Source organism: Agelaius tricolor, unplaced genomic scaffold, assembly GCF_023055355.1.
Source record: "Agelaius tricolor isolate 1412-34295 unplaced genomic scaffold, bAgeTri1.0.p SCAF_12, whole genome shotgun sequence".
NCBI lineage: Eukaryota > Metazoa > Chordata > Aves > Passeriformes > Icteridae > Agelaius > Agelaius tricolor.
Window position 1 is genome coordinate 14,712,864 of NW_027269272.1, and position 20,691 is coordinate 14,733,554.

The 20,691-nt window shown below is 41.9% G+C and overlaps 1 protein-coding gene across 1 annotated transcript in view; it reads left to right on the plus strand.

Moving 5' to 3' along the window:
• LOC139594726 (probable cation-transporting ATPase 13A4) overlaps window positions 1-18,676 on the plus strand; it is a 36,745-nt gene extending 18,069 nt beyond the window's left edge. Inside the window, exons 12-30 of the mRNA XM_071437083.1 lie at window positions 1,163-1,351; window positions 1,665-1,726; window positions 2,444-2,594; window positions 3,194-3,280; window positions 3,950-4,103; window positions 4,711-4,822; window positions 6,415-6,539; window positions 7,356-7,519; window positions 8,545-8,664; window positions 9,313-9,392; window positions 10,169-10,211; window positions 10,821-10,930; window positions 11,724-11,820; window positions 12,538-12,610; window positions 13,860-14,034; window positions 14,455-14,663; window positions 15,593-15,681; window positions 17,750-17,830; window positions 18,323-18,676. Of these exons, the coding sequence (XP_071293184.1) occupies window positions 1,163-1,351; window positions 1,665-1,726; window positions 2,444-2,594; window positions 3,194-3,280; window positions 3,950-4,103; window positions 4,711-4,822; window positions 6,415-6,539; window positions 7,356-7,519; window positions 8,545-8,664; window positions 9,313-9,392; window positions 10,169-10,211; window positions 10,821-10,930; window positions 11,724-11,820; window positions 12,538-12,610; window positions 13,860-14,034; window positions 14,455-14,663; window positions 15,593-15,681; window positions 17,750-17,830; window positions 18,323-18,544 (2,343 nt within the window). The 3' untranslated portion in view covers window positions 18,545-18,676. The remainder of the gene's footprint in view (window positions 1-1,162; window positions 1,352-1,664; window positions 1,727-2,443; window positions 2,595-3,193; window positions 3,281-3,949; window positions 4,104-4,710; window positions 4,823-6,414; window positions 6,540-7,355; window positions 7,520-8,544; window positions 8,665-9,312; window positions 9,393-10,168; window positions 10,212-10,820; window positions 10,931-11,723; window positions 11,821-12,537; window positions 12,611-13,859; window positions 14,035-14,454; window positions 14,664-15,592; window positions 15,682-17,749; window positions 17,831-18,322) is intronic.
• Window positions 18,677-20,691: the final 2,015 nt, after the last annotated feature.

The following is a 20,691-nucleotide window of genomic DNA, read 5'->3' on the forward strand; positions in this document are numbered from 1 at the left end:
GGCTCAGAAGATTATTTCCCCTTAGGATATCAAACAAAGTGTGTTTAAGAACATACTCTTGTGTCTGCTTTGCAGTTTTTCCTTTTTTTTTTTTAATTTAACTTCCCCATTGTAATATGTAAAATACATGCTGATGCTATCTCAATTGCTGAAATTGTCTTGTCAATCTTTTAAGATTGAATCATAGGATATACTAAAGGCTTTTTCTTCTGTGAGGGTTTATCTAAAGGTGGGTGGTAAGTACTTCCTTCTAACATAAAATAGATACAAAATATGATCAAACTGGTGTGTTTTGTGGTCTGAGACAATATCAATGAAGGGAGAACCAGACCTTGACAGAAATTCAGCACATCAAACACAGCATGATTTGTGGTCAAAGTCCCAAGCTCAGAAGCAGTAATAGTAAATCTCTATGATGGTTTGCAAGTACTTCTGAACTGCAACTTTACTTTAGTTTGCCGTGTCTCAGTCCTGGGACTCCAATTTGAAAAGCATTCAATTCTTTAGCATTCCTATCAACTGCCCAGAATAACGGTGTCCACACTTAGCGTCCTGGCAGTTGGTTTTACACTGACCTCTAAGCTCCCAAATTATAGATTGCTTTTACAAAGGTAACTGTTACTTCCATGTCTCTTCCTGCAGGTAAAAGCAATTTTCTTTCACAACTCCTAGAACATAAGGGCAGAAGAAATCATTAGCTCATACATTCTTCCCTCATTTTCAGCACCATTCCATATGTCTCACCTGTCACCTTAACATGGAGTCCAGAGCTGTGCCTATAGGCATTTGGATGAATGCCCATATAAATAGCAGATTCCTGTGTGCTGTGTAATGGGAAAATAGGTTTGAATGAGGGTGCAATGATCTAGCTGGCATGTTTGAACACATGTGTTTTGGAGGAGACTGTGAACCTGGCAGGTTCGTTTGCATAGAGAATGGATGAAGGCCTGGAGGCTGCTCTTTAGCAGTGATGAAGTTTTAAAGCCTCTGGTTAAATCAAGCCTATTAATTTCTTATGGAGATGAATATGTGGTGAACCACGAGCAGAAAACAGCATAGCCTGGAGCACCTGCAGAGGAGGGGAGGAGCAATGAAATGGGCTCAGTGCAAGCAGCACTTCTTCCCACTCTCTTCCTGATAACTGTCCTTGTTATTATGTCAGGAGGAGACAGGAGAAGTGGTGAAGAAGGCTTTGGATGTTATCACTATTGCCGTACCACCAGCTCTGCCAGCTGCCTTGACAACAGGAATCATTTATACCCAGCAGAGGTTGAAGAAAAAGGGCATCTTTTGCATCAGCCCACAGAGGATCAACATGTGTGGACAGCTGAATCTTGTCTGCTTTGACAAAGTAATGGCTGTGTGGTGGTTATGCCCTCATTGGTAATGGAGCTTTGCTGGGAGTGGGAGGCTGGGGTTTGATGAGCATTTCCATTGTATTTTAGAAACAAAATGACCAGTGGTCTGTACTTCAGTTCTTCTTGTCTGAACAGAAGCTGTGGCAATTTCTTGTTTTTCTTGTAATCTAGGAACTGTCTGGTAGCGCTTTTGCTCTGCACCATGCTGGTATTTTTTGGACAGTAACTTCTTAAAAGAAGTCTTGTTTTTTATTTCTATTGGAGCTTTTATGTGGGAAGTTAATTTAAATGTGCATTTTAACTTAGACCGGCACCTTAACAGAAGATGGCCTGGATCTTTGGGGCTTGCTGCCCTCTGAAAGAAACTGGTAAGGCTCCTTGACACACCAATGGCATCTACATTTGCTTAGTGATTGGATTCTTCTACTAGACAAAGGACCAAATCTGGAAGACAGTTATTGTTAAACAGTTAAGCAGTTGAAGTTCCCCATGTTTAGATTTTAAATCTTATTTCTATATCCTCTGGAAAATTAATTGTTTGCCTTATCCCAGGGGTCCTGCTCCAGATGAAAAGATACAGCCACTGTTGCCAGCATTTGGCACAGCATGTCTGGGCAGACACTGTTCAGTTGAAAACCTGGGTTAGGTCTCAAAGCTGCAGTGTAACCCGAACCCTTTATGACAGGAAGTCACTCTTACCCACAAGATTGATACTCTGTTCTTTCAGTGGCCTTGATTTTGCGCATTTACATTTCCAGAAATGTGCATACACAGACTTGCTCAAATTTATATCAGCTTCAGAACTCAAAGAATCTTTGCACAAGCCTCAAGGAAGATATTTTATAATAATCTGTTCTTCTCTCCATCCCATTGGATTCCCTAACTAGGCATCACACACCTGGTTTGAGCATGTGTATCCCAGCCTTTATAGGTACATGAAAAGCAGTTCATGTGGGAGGAAAGTCCCCAGAACATCCATGTTCAGGATGGGACTTTAACTGCCCCCAGTTTAGGATTTTTTTTCTATTATTCTTGTGTTGTTTGGTGTTCTCTGAGAGTAACTTTTATGCTCTCTTTTGCTTTAGCTTTCAGAATATTCACAGTTTCCCTGCAGACCATGGCCTGCCTTGGGGCCCACTGTTCAAAGCACTGGCAGTTTGTCATTCATTAGTTGTTTGGGAAGGCAAGATCCAAGGAGACCCACTGGATGTGAAAATGTTCGAGGCTACTAACTGGGTAAAGCGGTGATTTATTGTTATGCAAACAGTGGGGAGATCACCTTGCCATCTCAGGTTTAGCCAGGCATCTGTTAAAGTTATGAAAAACTCAGGAATTCTGTTAAATACCTCCTGTGAAACAGGAATAATTGACTTTCTTTTGAAATGAAAAAATATTTTTGTTCCTCACAATCATGTTGTGATGATAAAAAAATCCAGATGATTTGTGGAATATTTCAAGAACAGAGCTTTCTACATTAATACAAATCATTGTGTATTATTTTCTCATTGAGTCTATGTTATATCTAAAGATTTTCCTTTATTTAATTCTGTTGTAATGAATAAAGGATTTATTGTCTGTGAGAGGACATTGTCTATTTGCTGTGCAAGGGTACAGCAGTGTCCTAGTGAACCTGGTGAGGCTTTCTACTCGATTGCTAAGAGAGGCAGTGGATTTTCCATTATTGGAAGTGTTTAGTTTGACATCAGACAGACCCCTCCCAGGAATGAATAAGGTACCTTGTTTAGAGACAAGGAAAAGCTCTAAATGGATCCTTAAGGTTCCTTTCAGCTGTACTGGCGTTTCAGTCTGAAATATTTTTGTCTTTCAATACACAGGTGATAGATGATTCCAGCGGACACCAGAATGAAGGTCAAGGATCCACACATGCCACTGTTGTTAGACCTGGACTTCAAGCCACCACTGTAAGTTACTTGCAAGATTCACATCCATGTTCAAGTTAGACTGTTAGTGTAAGGGTTACCTTTCAGTATAGGAAAGCTTGGGTGTCCTTGTCCAAGAGAGCTCTTCCCCACTTTGTCTTTCCTGTACTGCCTGCAGAGAGATTGCCTTGCTCTATCTGATTGCAGACGCCTGGGGGAGCTTGCTGCTCACACCGGAAACAGGGGGATGCTGGATTAGAGATTGTCCAGCTCAGGGATGTACCTGTCCTCATGGCTTGAGACTCAGTCTGAATTCAGCTGAGTGGGGAATGCAGTGGAGTCTGCTGGCTGATCTCAGGGCCTTACTGGTGGCATACACTGGTGGGACACTTTCTGACAACCATTTTCCCTTTGCAAGACCAGTGTAAGACCTAACAGAGTCTTATTAAAGAAACAGGACTAGTAAATTCCTTTCAGTGAGTTACATTTTGTAGTCTGCTAAAATTGTCAATAAACTTTTCCTACTGCTTAAGCTAAATATTTCTGCACAAATTTAATCTCATCTTTATGTACCAGTCATTTCTAAGTGTGACAAATTAACCCATTATACATGGTTAGCATCTTACTATGGCTGAAAGGACAGACCTAAAATCCTTTGGTCTGAGTTCAAAATCCTTGCTAGAGTATATAATCCACTTGCTTTTCTCCTAGGCCCCTGTGGAAGGAATTACCATTTTACATCAGTTCCCATTTTCCTCAGCCTTGCAAAGAATGTCTGTCATTGCCCAGGAAATTGGTGGGGACCCACAGGCCTTCATAAAAGGGGCTCCTGAAACAGTAGCCATGCTGTGCAGAGCAGAAACAGGTAACAAACATTTATAAATGTATCCTAGAAACAGATATATATATAAGTGACTTTGGATGGTGCAATGAAATAGAAGGCCAAAATGAGATTTCTGTCTAAGACTTTATACTAAAGCCTGAAAAGTGTCTCTGTTGTTTTCCAAGTCTAAGGCTAATCTCTCACACAACCCTCCTCAACAAAGAAGGATTTTGAGAGAGATAAGAGATAAAAGTAACTACCAACTCCTATACAAGATGTACAGTCTCTGTCAGAATAGATATTTGGAAAAGTTGTCTACAGGTCCGCCTCCCTCAAAAATGTGGGGTTTTTTTCTCCAGATCTTGGGAGGGCATCTAGAGAAGCAGAGATCCTTCATGACACCCCGGAAAAAGGTAAATCTTTGCAGTTGAGGACTCACGTTCAGAATGATAAAGGAGAGGCAAAGATTTTCTTATTGAATAAAATTTCCTTTCTTTGAACAAAACCTCCCTTCTTTGACATGCTTGGCCTATCAGTAGACTCTAGGTGTACAGGTCCTCTGGGACATAAAGCTTCCATGCTACAAGGCTTCCTTTCATTAGAAAGCAGTTCAATGCTGTGATAAACTGCATTTTCCTCTTTTGCACAGTCCCATCGAACTTTGAAAGCAAGCTTCTGCTCTACACAGCCCAGGGCTTTCGGGTCATTGGCCTGGCCTGTAAATCTCTGCCGGCAGGGAAGCCGCCTGCTGCTCTAACAAGGTGAGCCATAAAAACCACAGCTCCTGGCCACGTTCAGTCATGGGCCAGGGGTGCCTCACAAAGCACCATCACCACATCACCCCTGCCAACAGCAGAATCATAGTACAGAGTTTTGTTAGATTCAGGCCGGTGGGAATCTGATTTAAATCTGGATATAGGCCTGGGACAAGATAGAGGGCACTCCTATGGCACATGCACAGAATCCTTACATATTTGTTCAATTTTGAAACTCTGGATTAACATAGGAAGCATAAGCCTATAACACTCTGAACACTAGCACATGCTCCCTCTTCATTCCATCATTTACACTAGTCTCCTTGCAGATTTACCCATGCTTTCAATTGAAGAGAAGTATTTTAAAAAAATTTTTCTCATCCACACTCTTCAATTCAGCAAAGAAAGTAGATGACCCCCAGTAGTGATCTCCAGCTCAGTCAAAGGCAGGAAAAGGCATGCCAAGGGCAACACAGAACTGCCAAGACGTGGCTTTCTCCACAGCTTTCTCCTTGGAACCAGCCTTGGCCCAAGGCTGCTTTTACTGCTCTGCCTAGGGTTAGGGTATTGAAAACCACAAAGCCCAGAGCAAACTGTCTTCTGCTGTTCTGTTAGTTCACTCATTTAGCTTTCTCAGTTTTACCCTGTTTAGTTTCTATTGAAGTTAGCAAACTCTTCTATTATGCTTGTGGTATTAGTTTTGTAAAAACTGTGCTTCACAAAGAAGCCTCAAGGTGAGGCTCACTTGCTTTTTCACAGGGTTTTTTGCTTTGCTGAAAGAGTTGATGACACTGAGGTAGAGTGCAAGTGGTTACATAAATCTTGTCACAGGTGTCATAACAGACCTTTCCACCCAACGAACAAATGTGTGTGAAATGGCCCAGATTTTGCAGTTGCCTATGCAGTTACAGCATGTGTGATGTTTATGCTGACTAGAGAAAGAAGAAAGCTTGTGGAAAGCAGTGACCATTCAGGCACCACCTGACTCAGCTATTCTGAGTGCCATGCAAGTGTTTGGCATCTCCTTGGTGTCTAAAATGAATGCTTGAAAGCTTTTCTTCTTTTCAGATTCTTCAGAGTCGACCTGTGTCCCTGAGAGACTTCTAGTTCATGACTCAGGGGTGGGGTGTCTACTCAATTCTGTTATCAGAAATACATATGTTCAACTGTAAAAAAGCAATAGCACAGGTGAAAAGAGAAATGTAGGGGAAAACAGAATTGGAGGAAATTGGGGAAAACAAATTGCCGCAGGATGTTTGCTCTTACTGTGAAGAGGAGCAGACACATTAACTAAGGTGTGTTTCTTTGTTGTACAGTCCTCAAATGAGAAGGTCTAGGATGCAGGGACTTTTCAGATCAGACCACCACATTTTGGGAGTCCTGCAGGAAATTCAAGGTTCTGGTACTGAATTAGCACTGCTGCTATTGAAATAGCACCACAAAAGACAGACATCCTGGGTCTGCAGAAAACAGACAAATTATTTTAATTCTTTTGAGTTAGGTGGGATGGTTGATAGTTGTAACTGGCTATCACCAAATCCAATGGTGATAAAAGGAAAATAAATAATTAAATCTGTCTGTCTCTTTTTAACTGTTAGGGAGGAGGTAGAATCTGATCTGACATTCCTGGGCCTGCTGATAATGGAGAATCGATTAAAGAGGGAGACAAAGCCTGTTCTGGAAGAGCTCAGTGCTGCCCGCATCAGGACTGTTATGGTCACAGGTATCTAAAAAAGGTGGATTGTTTTTGTGGTCACTGGCCCACACAGGGAGTCCAACAATGTTCAAGTGAAAAGTCTTCTGTTGTCAACACCACTGGTTGGAAGGCATGGATATTTAATCCAAGAAGCATCTGTGTTTTAAAAATGGCATAAGGTGAACCATGTTGTCCCTGGTAACTTCACCAGGCCATGTCTGATTCTAATAAAGGCTTGTCATGCAAGATCCTTTTTTAATAGGGCCGCCTGAAATGAGCAGAAACAGGGCATGCGTGCCCAGGACAAATCTCCAAACCTTTTGACATCTGTTAACTCATGCCTACCATTGCCTGTCTATCTTTTTTTCTTTTTTCTTCTTCTTGAAGGGCTATTCTATCCAAATCCAAACCAGGGTTTGGATAAAATAACCCCAAGTTTTTCCATTGTCCAAAGACTTGGGCCTCACCCCTTTCAGCCCACGTACACCAAAGCCAATCAATGAGAATCAAGGATACCAGCAGCAATTTAGCACTGAACCCCTTACTGTTTTTGTTTAAAACAAGTAATCCAGGAGCACATTACCCATATGGATTTCTTTGAGCTGAATATGAAAATACCTCATGTCCAGATCAAAGTGATTCTTTTTCAAATGAAAATATGTTTATGGATTGAGACAAACCTTATCTGCAAAGTTTTAATCTTTATAAAAAACTTTGTTATGCACAGACACTGAAATTTTAGTAATTCTGCTGGATATATTTGAAAACTCAGAATTCAGGCTAATGAATAAACAATTCCTCACTGCAGAAATGTTTAGATAACACTTCCTTTGATTTTTGTAGGGGACAACATTCAGACAGCTATAACAGTTGCCAAAAATGCTGGCATGATAGCTCCAACACACAGAGTGATTCTTGTGGAAGCAAATGAAGTGCCTGGATCTTTTTCAGCATCTATAACCTGGAAATCCCTAGAAGAAAACAAAATTGAAGACTACAGAAGCCTGGTGAGTATATCAGAAGCAGGTTTTGTGCACCAGGAAAACAAACTAGGATGGAATGCTTTAAACAAGGAGTGGGATTGTGGTAGTATAACAGAGAACTGCCATTCACCAGCAGAATATGTGCTAGAAGAGTGTTTATGAGAGGGGATCTTTATAAAAATGTGCTCCCCTAGAGCTTACTTCCTAGCATTTTATCCTGTGAACACATTTTTGCTAACTGCCTAGCTGGGTTTGAGACCAGCTTTGCAGAAATATCAGAAAGATTTGTCTCTAGCCCTCATGCTTAGCTGATGCCAGTTTAAATGCTTGCTTTTCCTGCAAGACAAATTTGATGGTATAATGTGGACCTAAAATCTGTGGAGCTGCATTGAACGAACCAGCCCTGTTCAAGCAGGTAGAGTGTTAGCAGTGTTAGCACTTTCCCAGACCTGCAGAATAAAAACACGGACCCACTGTTGAGAAATTGCATATACACAGTGAATCATAGGCAAGCCAGCCTAAGAAATTTATTTCATCAAGCATCTCCACAGAGAAGCTGGGAAAAAGGCCAGTTACTTTCTCCCTGAAGAGTTAGTCTGAAGGTGCTGAGCCTTCTCTGGGAGGTACAGAGTCGGGCAGATGGTAGGGAATAGCTGCAGTGGTCCCTCAGCCTGAGCAACTTCTGTCTTGTGTTTCACTGCACAAAGACTTCCTTAGATGTGGTACACATCTGCTGGCTTTAGTCCCTCTCACTTCCAGTGCAGCCCACCAGATTGGCACTGTTGCCTGAATTCTGCCAAATGCAACAATCCATTTGATCGAACTCATGCCACAAAAACCCAGTTAACACTGAAACTACTGATTGTATGCCTCAATCCCTTTACAAATCCAAGCAAAGGCCATGGGCCTTGAATCCAAGTTTCCCAGAGCCTTCAAAAGTATCCTCTTCACAGTATGCCCTTTGCTTTGTCTGTAGTAGTGTCTGTGTAAATGCAGAGTAGCTTTTGAGGGTCTGGGCACAGAACTCATTCTGTCTCTTTTTATAGGAGGATGACACTCAGACTGAGCCAGGAATCAGGCTGGCATTGGGATCAGGCCAGTATCATTTTGCCATGAGTGGAAAATCTTACCAAATTGTAGCACACCATTTCAGACACTTACTTCCAAAGGTAAGATCTGGATTATGTATCTGGAATGCCATTGCCATTCAGGAGATATGAATTGTCCTGGTACAATTAGCTGAAGAGATGTGTATCAGGACATCTTTGGGAATAATTGTAACCCTGAAATACTTATAGGCTGGATGAATCTCTGATATTATTATATGGGGAAGGATCTGAAAATCCCTGTATTTTTCTCTGCACATAAGAGAAGCAGGCATGCCTTAAGGTGTGAGGACATGATTTGAAACATTTGTGCCCAAATCCCTACCCCTTGCACAGCACTGGCTCTGATCTGTTTTGGAAAACAGGACAAAATGTGATATTACACATGGTGCAATTCAGCATAGCTGGTCTGTTCCATGGACAGACTATCATGAATTCTCACAAATTCTCTTCTTATAATTCCCTGCCTGGCAGCCTGTGTTCATCAGGTAACTCAAATGGCATACCAAGCCTCTTGTCCTTATTGTCATTGTTACTTTTTCAAAATATTAATTAAGATCCCCTTTACCTTTGTTTATCAGCCTTTTCCTCCTTCCAGAGTGTAGAATCAATTTTTTATAAATGTGATATTTGGTGATTTTAATTCAGATTATTACTGAAATCACTTACTTCAAATTTTTTAAAAATAATTTCCTATTTTTCTCCTTACAGCTCTTGCTGAATGGAACAGTTTTTGCTAGAATGTCTCCTAGCCAGAAATCCAGTCTTGTAGAAGAATTTCAAAAGCTGGAGTAAGTTCCTAATTAATTTGAAAGTGTTTGTTGAATTTACAGGCTTGTAAAGAGTCTAGTAAGAGCTAGCTTTTGTTTAGCATAGAGTTTCATGGAACTGCACAAAACTGAAACCCTCACCCATCTGCAAGTTGGCAATTAAATTCCAAAAGTCTGTTAAAAAAGAGACACCGAACTCAATTCTGGTTTGGCAACCTGTCAGAGATCAAATACTTCCATGGTCCTGGATTTTGTTTGTTCATATCATCCTTAATCTTTACTTCTCTCTGGGCCTGAAGGATTGACACTTGTCTTCCCAAGATTTATAAGAATCTCTCCCAGCACTGCAGCTTCTCTGAGCTTGCTGTCTTTTTACTGTGCTACTGCTGGCTCAATGTTGTGATGGGTTAGAAAATGTGTCAGGGCAGTCTGGATTGTTCACAGTCACAGTGATATAAATAAATAAATAAATATAAAGAGAGAGAGAGGCAGATATGTTTCTGAATCCAAGCATCTTGTTTCCTGTTGCTCAGCTGTTCCCCAAGTCTTTTGAAGACCCTCACCCTTATTTCACATAGCTAGCCTCAGGCCTTGTCCTAGAGCAAGGTGAGCTTTAGATTTGAGCATTTCAGATTATCAACCTGGTGTGTGAAGTTGTGAGCACCTCAACTACTGTCTGACCAGACAGGCTTTAAATTTCCAGAAAGGCTTTTAACAAAAATCTTCTATGACTTGCATAAATGACTTGCTTGGAGCAGGGTCTGATTCCTCATTTGCCTTATCACTTTATTTTTTAGTTACTTTGTGGGCATGTGTGGAGATGGAGCCAACGACTGTGGGGTAAGTGAAATTTTTTTACAGTATATTTTAAAAATGAGAAATGATTTGAAACATTTCATTTCAAACATTCAAATGCCAGTAGAATATTCCAAACTGAGCACATGCTGGAGATGGGAGTGTACCACTTATTCACAGAGCAGCTGTACTATCACCAGTATTGATTTAGACCTGATCCCACTGTGTGGTCCTTATCATGCAAGAGCTGTCCTAGGCAGAGATTTTTGCAGTTTGTTATCTCAAAGACTGGCTCATTTTCCTTGCTAAAACCACCAGAAGATTCTCCTGGGGGGAGCAAGCAGAGAACCCAGACTACCTGCATAAAGTGTGGGAACAAACAAGTGCTAAAAAAGGAGGCAGAGCCAAACATGTCTTTTGCAGCAGGTAGTGGATGGCTATGGGTCTGTGGAAAATGAACTTTCCCATGCTCTCATCCCCATTCTTTCCCTGGACTCGGCATCTCACTGGAGGAACCCTCGGGGTGGAACACACCCAGGGAGTGAAGAGGGACTGCTGTCACAGAACACATCCTGTAATAAGGGGTCACTGCTTGGCTGACATGTAAGATGCTGTGTCTTCCTGGTGAGCACTGAGGAGGAATGTGACTTTCAGGCTTTGAAAGTGGCACATGCAGGGATATCCCTGTCGGAGCAGGAGGCATCTGTGGCTTCACCTTTCACATCCCGAACGCCCAGCATAGCCTGTGTTCCAGAGCTAATCAGGTAGGCATGGGGTTTTCTTTCCTATTTCATAAAGAAGGAAGTTCCCACTCCTCTCAAACATTAGGCTTGGGTGTTCCCATCAAGTCACAATATGCATATCTAGAGAAAAAAAGTCTTTCACCTTGAAATTGCCATTTGCCTAATCCCAATCTGAAATTCCTTTAAGATACATTAATTATCACAAGAGGAAGACATTTACAGTTGAGCTTTGTCATCAAAAGTATTTTAAATGCAAAAGAAATAACAAAATTAACAATGGTCCATAAAGCTGAAACAAATGTCCACCAGCCAACCTGTAAATGAATTTTAGGTCCTACCTCTGATACCCTATGCCAGTAAAATATGGCATCTCTTATGCCAGGATCCTGGTTTTTCTTACTGGGGCGTTTGAGTAGCCAGGGAGAGAGCATTATCCTGACTGGATATTGTATGTTCACTGTAGGAGGAAAAGACTTGTTAGTTCTGAACTCAATGAGCAGCTGCTTGGCTCTGTAAGTTTTTCCTCATACAGAGTTTGCTACCTACACTATTAATGTCAGCAGAAAAAGTTGCTGGGGTAAATTGTAGTCTACAGGTGACAGGAATCAAGCCCATTTCATTGGACAAGACCTCTGCAAGTGAAGATTTTACTTTTATTTAGGTCAGATTTTATTTATTTCACCTCCCAGCAAGATACTGGTAAAGGCCTCTCTGCTTGTGACATGTGCCTTGTTTTTCAACAGCCTTTTGGGAGCACTGGCACCAGGACAGACCCACCACCTAATTGCTGTACTTTATTTATGTCTTCACACAGGGAAGGCCGTGCTGCTCTTGTCACTTCCTTCTGCATGTTCAAGTACATGGCACTGTACAGCATCATTCAGTACCTCGGTGTTCTCCTGCTTTACTGGGTATGTATTGGGAATACATTGGCTGGAAGTGGATAAGCTTCTATTTCCTTGTAGGAGAAATAGGGCGTAAAAGCCACGTGAGACTGGGAGATGGAGATTTACCTTTACCTGAGCTGCAGAATTCTGTGGTGTGATCATACGGTCCTCCAGTAGAAAACTGGCAAGATTCTTCCCATTAACTTCAGCCAGAGGGCTCGAGATCCAAGCTGGGCAGAAAGAAAGCTGAGATACTGAATGGTGTTTTGGATGAGGGCATATGTCTGTGAAAAGGAAGAATCTGGTGTAAGCATATGCTGTTAGAATTTATTCAGCATTTAAAACATGAATTAACTTGACAGTAAGCAAATCCCCTGGAGTGCCTTAAACCACTTTTGCATGGCTTTTTCCCAGATGGAGAGGAGGGCTTTGTGTTCAGAAGTAACCCAGCAGTGAGAAAGCAGTCTCTTCAAATATTCTTCTCTTTTATTGCCTGGAGTGAACTGAAAGTGTAGTTAGTCCAAACAATGTGCAAAATGAGAATATTCACCACAGGCCCAATGGTGAGGAAGCTATTGGCAGGGTGGTGAAAGGTGTGGTCTCCTTAGCTGCAGAGTAGCATTTCAGAACAAACAGAGCAGGAGCTCCATGGATATAATACGGCTTTCTGGAGATGATATAAACATGCCCATGGCAAATGTCTGATTTGTGATATTTTTTTCTTTGTTTTCCTCTTTTCAGCAACTAAACTCCTTTGGGAATTACCAATTTTTGTTCCAAGATCTGGCTATTACCACTGTAATTGGTGTGACAAGTAAGCCCCTTAGACATCCTATATATTAATGAGAGAATCATCTCAAATACTTTTCTCCTCCTTGGAAATACATAATTGTAGATAGAGAAGGGAAGAAAAGAGAGGCCAAGCTTTCTGCAGACTAAACTTCCTCTATGTAGAATACAGGATGTTTGGATTAGTAGAAGAGGGGTCTTGTTTGAGAAAAGCCCTAAATATGGAAAGTACTTAGTGGTGCATTTGCTGAGCACGTAGGTTGTTGGTAACTGGGCTGCTATCTTTAGGACCAAGGAGTAAACCCACACCAAGTGCAGTGGAAAGTCTATTCAGGCACTTTCCTGTTGACTTAGCAAGGCAGATTAAGAAGACACCTGACTCCATGGCCAAATGAAAAAGTAGGGATTAGCTTTTATCAGCTTACATTTGAAGCTATGTAAACCCGAGTCCTGAAAGAAAAGAGAGGTGAAAATTGAGAAGAAAGAAATGACAGATGTCAGACACTACAGAGCAGGGAGCTGTAAGCCAAGAATAAGAGGGGAAACCAGCGCTGAGGCAGAAAGACAATTTTATTGGGACAGAATAAGTGCAGGGGAAGTTTTAGAAGCAGGAATGGAAATGACAGGGCCATGAAAAGCATACAGCAAAACCACATCCTGGTATGTTCCATCCTTGCTGGAACACAGACAGCAGGAAAAGACTTTGATGAAATCAAGCCTAAAAGGTCAGCCACAACAACACTGCATGCCAAAAGCTACATTGCTGTAAGTAGTTTATCTGGAATTGCATCAAAGCTTTGTGCCTAACTCTTTTACTCAAAGTCTGGATAATTTTTTTAAACTTAAGAAGAGAGGTAAACCTGTTGTGTCAGGTAATGCTGTCCTTCTCCAGCTCAAATAACCTGGTTAGGTGTTTAGTTCAGGAGGATGAACAGAACACGGGCAGCAAAAAATCCCAAGCCACAGCTGACATGTGACAGAAAGAGTATAAAAGAGCATATGTCCATAATCTTGGGCCTGACAGTAGCCAAATAAAATAAAAAGCCAACATTTTATTTTTAAAAAATACCTCATGATAGATGACATTAGTTAACCTCTTCTGTGTCAATACGATTTTGTAAGAAAACAATTCTGTGTTTTGTACTTGATACAATCTTCGTATGTTTTATGAAGAATATTACAGACTGCAAAAGTGCCATTGATACAGTCAGTATTACACAGCATCACTGTTTGTATTTTGGACACACTAGTAAACACATATGTGCATATTTCAGTGAGTTTCACACGTGCCTATCCAAAGCTGGTCCCCTACAGGCCTCCAAGCCAGCTCACCTCACCCCCACTGCTGCTCTCTGTTGTGCTTAACATCCTCTTCAGCCTCAGCATGCAGATCTTCGGGTTTGTGGTGGTCCAGGAGCAGCCTTGGTATTCCCAGACCGACATACACAGGTAGGATCCCTTTCTGGGACTCTGGATACCACAGGGTTGACCTAGTGGGGCAGTTCTGTGTGAAATTATTGATCAGCTGATGCAGGCCAGATGAGCAGCTGCAGCCAGCTGCAGAGAGGGTGCAAACACTTTAACCAGTGCTGTCTGAGGTCCCTAAGCTCTCCAGCGACCTGCCACACTCAGTTCATATGGTGAGAATGCTTCTGCTGAGCACAGAGAGGAGGATTTGATTGCAGGAGAGAACAGGTCTGAGCTCAAGCTCCAACAAGTTCAGCAAACTCAACCAGTGGTGAGATTGTGGGCATTGCCAATGACCCATACCATGCCTGTGAGGGAGGATTCCTGATAGTTAATAGTGGAAGCTGGGGGAAATACCCAGGACAATGATCATTCCCTGAGCAGTGTGACACTCTTTTTCAGTGCCTGCCTGTCAGTGAACAACCGTGAGAGGAATTCATCCTCCAGCCTGGGGCTCCACGGAGTGAGAGATGGAGCCCATGAGCAAACAGACAATGGCTTCAAGAGCTATGAAAACACCACAGTGTGGCTGCTAAGTACCATCAATTGCCTCATTGTAGCACTAGTGTTTTCCAAGGGAAAGCCTTTCAGGCAACCCATCTACACCAACTGTAAGTATGGGGAGAGAAATTATATATAAGTCCACTTATATAAGAAGGTCAGTTTAATAGGGAAAAATTAAACTTGACCAAAATTATGTCAGCCAAAAAATCAGGAGAGAGACTGTCGTGTGAAGGGAAGATGAGCACATATGTTTGTGACAGTTCCAGAAAATTCAGTGAGTCATGGAAGAGCTGTTCTTTTTCTCTTTGGGACAAATACTGCAGCATGCTCTTAGACAAAACTCTCTTCAGCTCTATTTTATTATTTTTACTGAAGAGTTAAAATAATGCAGCAGGTTTCATGGCTTTGATGTTTCGGTATAGTAATAGTGAGGAGGGGACATTCCTTGTAGAGAGCAGAAAAGTGGGTCATCAGTCTCCCAGAACAAGGCAAAACACAAATGAGTAGGTGGAGGATGAAGTTTGGGGCGTGCCAGCTGAAGAGAAAATTAATTTACTTATCATTGGAACATTTACCTACAGATGGAGAAGACAATAGGTTCTCCATTACTTAGATTCTTTAGATTCTGATCAAGACCAAAGTCTCGACATCACTGAAGTTGAAGGCAGCATTCCGAACCATATTAAGAAGATCAAGACTATATCCTGGCCATTTTTCTGAATCACACAATATACTGTGATCAGAGAGACTCACTGGAAAGCTATAAAGCTTCTCAGATATAGAAGGTCAAATCAATTGCTCAAAATACCCATTTGGCATTTTAAATCTGTGGCTACAATGCTTGTCCCACACTCGTGTATATCCACTTGATTTAGTAAAGCTGGGGTTATACTCTGTTCATTTTTCTCTTGCTGAAAATTCCTTTATATCTCATGGATTCTTTTGATGACTGTGTAACCCAGAAAATACAGTAAAGGCAAACAGCTGAAAATGCTCATAAACCTGTGGGTTTCTTTCTTTGCTCTTATCCCTTCAGATATGTTCATACTGGTGCTCATAGGGCAGCTGGGCATTTGCCTCTTCTTGATGTTTGCTGACATTGATGATCTCTACTCCAAGATGGATGTGAGTATTGTTCCAAAGGGGATTTTCTTCCTACTGCCAGTCCATTATAAGCACACTGGGATTATTTCAACAAAAGGCACAGACTTTTGCAGGAAGATACGGCATCTCTAAAAACAAATCATATTTAAAGAGGTGGATTTTAGATGATAGGATTGTAGAAACTTCTGGAAATACAGTGACTCCAAACTGTGCATCTGTGCATTCAGTGGGACAGCCACACATGTAATTTTGATTGTTTCAGCACATTGTCCAAGCAAAAGAAGATAACATCACTAAGCTTTTGTGTGGTATCTTGGTGGCTTGTGAAGCCAGGAGCAGAACAGGGCTGGGCTCTGTGAGTTTAAAATAAAGCACCATGTTCTTGTGTTTCTCAAGCTGTGCTACTCTGAACAAAGGTCCTCTTGCCAAAATCTGCCAGTTGGCACTCAGAGCAGCTCTCAGTTCCAGTCCCCAACCTTTTCAGGCTCCCCATTTAAATTTTAGGTAGCCTGCAGTTTCCCAAAGTAGGATTTGGGTTTAGAACAATTGTAGGGAAAGAATAGTGGGGCTGCCATGGCAAGAGAGGATCTGTCTTGATCCTTGATTAATAAATACCAATAAGGCTGGACTTATGTCATCTGGCAGAATGCAAGCTGGGAGTTGTCTTGTGCAAATCCATTCCAAGGGCAATGTGAGGGAAGGATAAGATCTACATCAGCTGAAGGACAAGGTTGTCAGTGGAGCTCACAATTAGTTTGTTGAGGCTGGGAGGTGTTAACCTCCTCTACTGAGACACTCTCACAGTCTTGCTGTAGGAGTCACAGGAACAAAACATGAAAAGCACCACACAGCTATTTTTTTCCGTACATTTGCAATCAGAGCAGTGGCCTTGAGTCACAAGTGCTGAACATAATGCTTCCAGTCCTGTATGTTTGCATGTCAGTTAGCAAGTCGGTTTAGATATGGGATTAATGGAATTTGTAAAAAAAAAAAAGTTAGTCAAAGGGTCCAGGTCTCGATTTTAAATGTCAAACAGCCCACTTCTCACTCTTGCCTGTAACTATTTGCAGAGCCCGGCTCAGCAGGCAAACCCAGTTAGAGAACCTGCCACGAGATGGCACTTTAAAGCAAGTCATCGTCCTGTTGTGGACTGTGGTGGCACAGGACATTTTTCAGCGCTGCAGCTGCAAGGGGATAAAATGCATTTGGGGAGAACTGCAAAACTCCCAGCCCAAGAAGTCTGGAGGGAATTCACTGGAATCGCTGAGAACATAAAATGAGGGAGTAGCAATAAAAACCTCTGCAATAGCCTAGCCCTGGAGAAACTGCTGATCCAAACAGTGGATCTGAGCTGCATCTCCAAAAGCAGGAAGAAAGCCAGTCCCATCACTGGGAAGCTGGAACTGGGTTTGGGGCTGAAATACTCAGTTTGAACTATTTCTTAATATTAGAAAGTAAAAAGGCAGTTAGATTTTCTCTTGCAGTTCTAAAGAATGGTTTTCTCTACTGCATCATAGATTTAAAAGTATCTTTATCAGTAATTCCTCAAGACAAATAGCAGTATTAGCTTATCAGCAGGGTAAGCCAGTTTGGGAGTTTGGCTTTTTATGACATGAAGCTGCTGAAGATCTGGAACATAAGTCATGTAAGGGGTGGCTGAGGGAGCTGTGTTTGTTTAGTCTCAGGAAAAGGAGGCACAGGGGAGATCTTAATTCTACAGTTACCTGACAGGAGGTTGTAGCAAGGTGGGTGTCACTTTTTTTCTCCCATGTAACAAGTGATAGAGAGGAAATGGCCTCAGGTTGTGCCAAGGAAAGTTTAGACTAGACATTGAGGAAAATTTTTAACTGAAAGGGTTACAGACAGGAACAGACTGCTCAGGGAAGTGGTTGAGCCATCATCCCTGGAAGTATTTAAAAGAAGTGTAATTGTGGCACTGCAGTGGACTTGGCAGTGCCAGGCTTATAGTTAGGCTTAACGACCTTTAGGATTTTTCCCAACCTAAATGATTCTGTGTTCTATTGCACATGTGCCCACCAGTGTTTACTGTGGATTCATTGCTGAATAGCTTCTCCTGCTTTTTCCCCAGCTCGTTTGCACCCCTACCACGTGGCGAATCTCCATGGTGGGAATGCTTGCAGTCACACTGGCTGTGTCCTTCCTTGTCGAGGTGAGTGTGCATCCTTAGATGTGCTGGTCAGCACTACTGGAGAGATAAAATTGTCAAGTCTTGCTCTTTCTCCCTCCTCCTCAGCTCATTTTGGGAATATCTAGTAAAACAGGAGTAATTGCTGCTACCTCACCCTTGCTCCCTTTTCTTAAAGCACTCCATCTGAATGATAAGGGAATGCAAGGCATAGCCACCTTTTCTTTCCTCGGGTGAGTGGGAACCCTGCCCCAGGTTAGAAAAATATGGGCAGTCTGTGGTGTTTTCTGCTCAGATCCTGAAGAGTCTCAGGAGGAGCTGGTCACAGTTCTCTGGGGAGAACTCTGGTGGAGCTGGTGTGAAATGTGGTCAATAAAATGCTGTTTATGGGACATGGATGAGCAGGGCAGGTGGGAGATCTGGGTCTCCATTGTTTGCCCTATACTTGTATTCTGGATGAAGAGTAAATGGCTGTCCAGGTCCTCTTAAACCCTCTTTTTGCTTTTACCTTTACAGGAAGCAGTCATTGAGAACAGACCCCTGTGGAAGCTTCTGAAAAAGACATTCCGGTACCACTCAAAGAGCCACTACAAGAGGCTGCAGCAGGTGTTGGAGCAGGACTCAGCCTGGCCACCTCTGAATGAAACCTTCTTCTCAGATTCTGTGGCAGTAACAGTAGAAGGAAATATGGGAGGCCATAGCAATCCAACATTTGACAGCAATGAGGACTCGCTCTGAAAGAAACTGCAGTGAGCACGTCCAGGACAGTTGAATTTGATCTTAAAAGACTCAGTGACTTAAAAAGAGGAAGGGCTGACTCATTACTGCTCTCCCATCCTAGAAGTAACCAGCTCTTGCTTACATCTAAATTAACTGGAAGCACAAAATCTTCTGCAGTAACATAAAGCCACAATGATGTTTCTCTGTCCCCTTGCCCATATACAAATGGCTCCCAGCTGAGTATTGGTAAAGTATTTGTGGTTGAAACACCCCATTGCTGCGTCCCTCTGTTGAACTGCATTATGGGGTCCCTAAGGGTGGGAGGTGCTCCAGATGAAAAGTAGCTAATTGCAATAGCAGCACTCCCCTGGGCAGATCTCCTTTGAGAAAACAAGTAGAACTTACTCCTGATAGAGGCTGCTGAGCATAGGTGTCTCTGGGATTCTTCGTGGAGTTTCAGATACTGCTACTCGGTGTCTTGCTTCTTTTTGGAAGTTTTAACCCTTCTGGCAATACTTGGCTTCCAGAGCTGAAAGGAGCTACAAACAGCCAAAGCTTTCTGGAAGTGTCCACTCCCAGCACCGTTGTGCTTTTCCCATGATGGGAGCAAGAAGCACTCTCTTGCTAGCTCACTGGTACCAGGAAACCTGTTTGCACTCTTAGTTTTTAGCAAGTGATATTTGCATTTTATGGGTAAAAAATTGTTGACCTGCAAAACAGAATGATTTCATTATTTGGTTTTTTGGCAGGAGGTATTTTTTCAGGATGTCCATTAAACTGTAGAATGGAATGTATTAATTACAAATTATGATCCTTCAAGGACATGCTGTCCCTTGTGGGGTGAGCTTTCTTTACCAGGGCAGGTTCTGCACAGCTGGCTGCCTCCTGGCATCAGTTTTACCAGCGCCAGAAGAAGCAAATATTGAAGAGCTTATTAACCTCAAGGACCTAAGGCTTGAAATAAAAGATGTGGAGCCAGTTAGGCCTCAAAATAATTTTTTAAAAAATCTGTGGCATGCTTTTAAGTTGAACCATCTGAGGTTTAGTCTCTGGTTTCTCCGTAATTGTAGATGCAATTCAATCATCAGCTCATATCCCTCATCTGTTAACCTTTGATATAGAGTTCTGCTCACTTTGCTGTGCTGTATTTGCCATACATAAATGCAACAATACTTCACATTCCTGCAAGTATTACCTACTAAGAAAAAAAGTAGCTTCTACCTGCACATACTCTCTTATCCCACTGATGTTAATCTGCCTTTCTCCTCACTGCATTTTGCAATTTTTGTCCCCAGCTGGATAAAACAACAAGATAGTCAATCAGTAGGGCTTTGGACCAAGAGGAACTCTTCCTTCCTTGGATAAGATGTGCAGAGGAGCTGTGCCTTTAGAGTTGACTTCACAGCTTGTTTTCCACTCTTGGAGCTAACCCATGTTTTTACTGGGTGGGGCTGAGAAGCACTTTATTACTGGAGACTGTATTTTCCCACCATTGTATGCTAAAGCACTCATGTGCTGCCACAAAAAGCCAGGAAAGAGGCAAGCTGGGAATCAATTGGGAAAGACTTATTTGGGTTTTAGATTTAAAAATCAGCTTGGGGAACAGAGAGAAAATCCGAAGAAATCATTAATTGTTTTGAGTCAACATACCTGCACCAGAGTAGAGTCTGAAAATAATCTAGCCTGAACCTAAAAATAACTAAGAAAATAAAAAATAATAGCTAAGAATAAAAATAAAATACCCAACAAACTTAAACAAACAATATTTCAACTTGAAAAAAAATTTATTTGACTCAAAGCAATTTTGTCATCTTTTTTTGACAAGTTTGACATAAGCAACTGGAGTAAATACCTTCCTACCCACAGTAGTTTACCTAATTGTAAATGCCTGTCACACAAAGCCACACAACTTGACACAAACTAGAAATATTTCATAATAATTCCTCGAAATGTCTCCCAGGTTTTCATGGGTTCCCAGTTCACAGCAAAAGCCTCGGGAAGGGGAAGGCTAGATGCTCTCTGCGTTCCTTACAGCTGGAGGCACCAAAGAGCAGCTTTAGTGAGGTACTCCTGACATCCTGTCTTTTAGGTACAGTAACATTTTCTGAAGACAAAGTTCACTGTCCTGTTACAAACTCCCTGACAAAACTAATATGTTGCTGCAT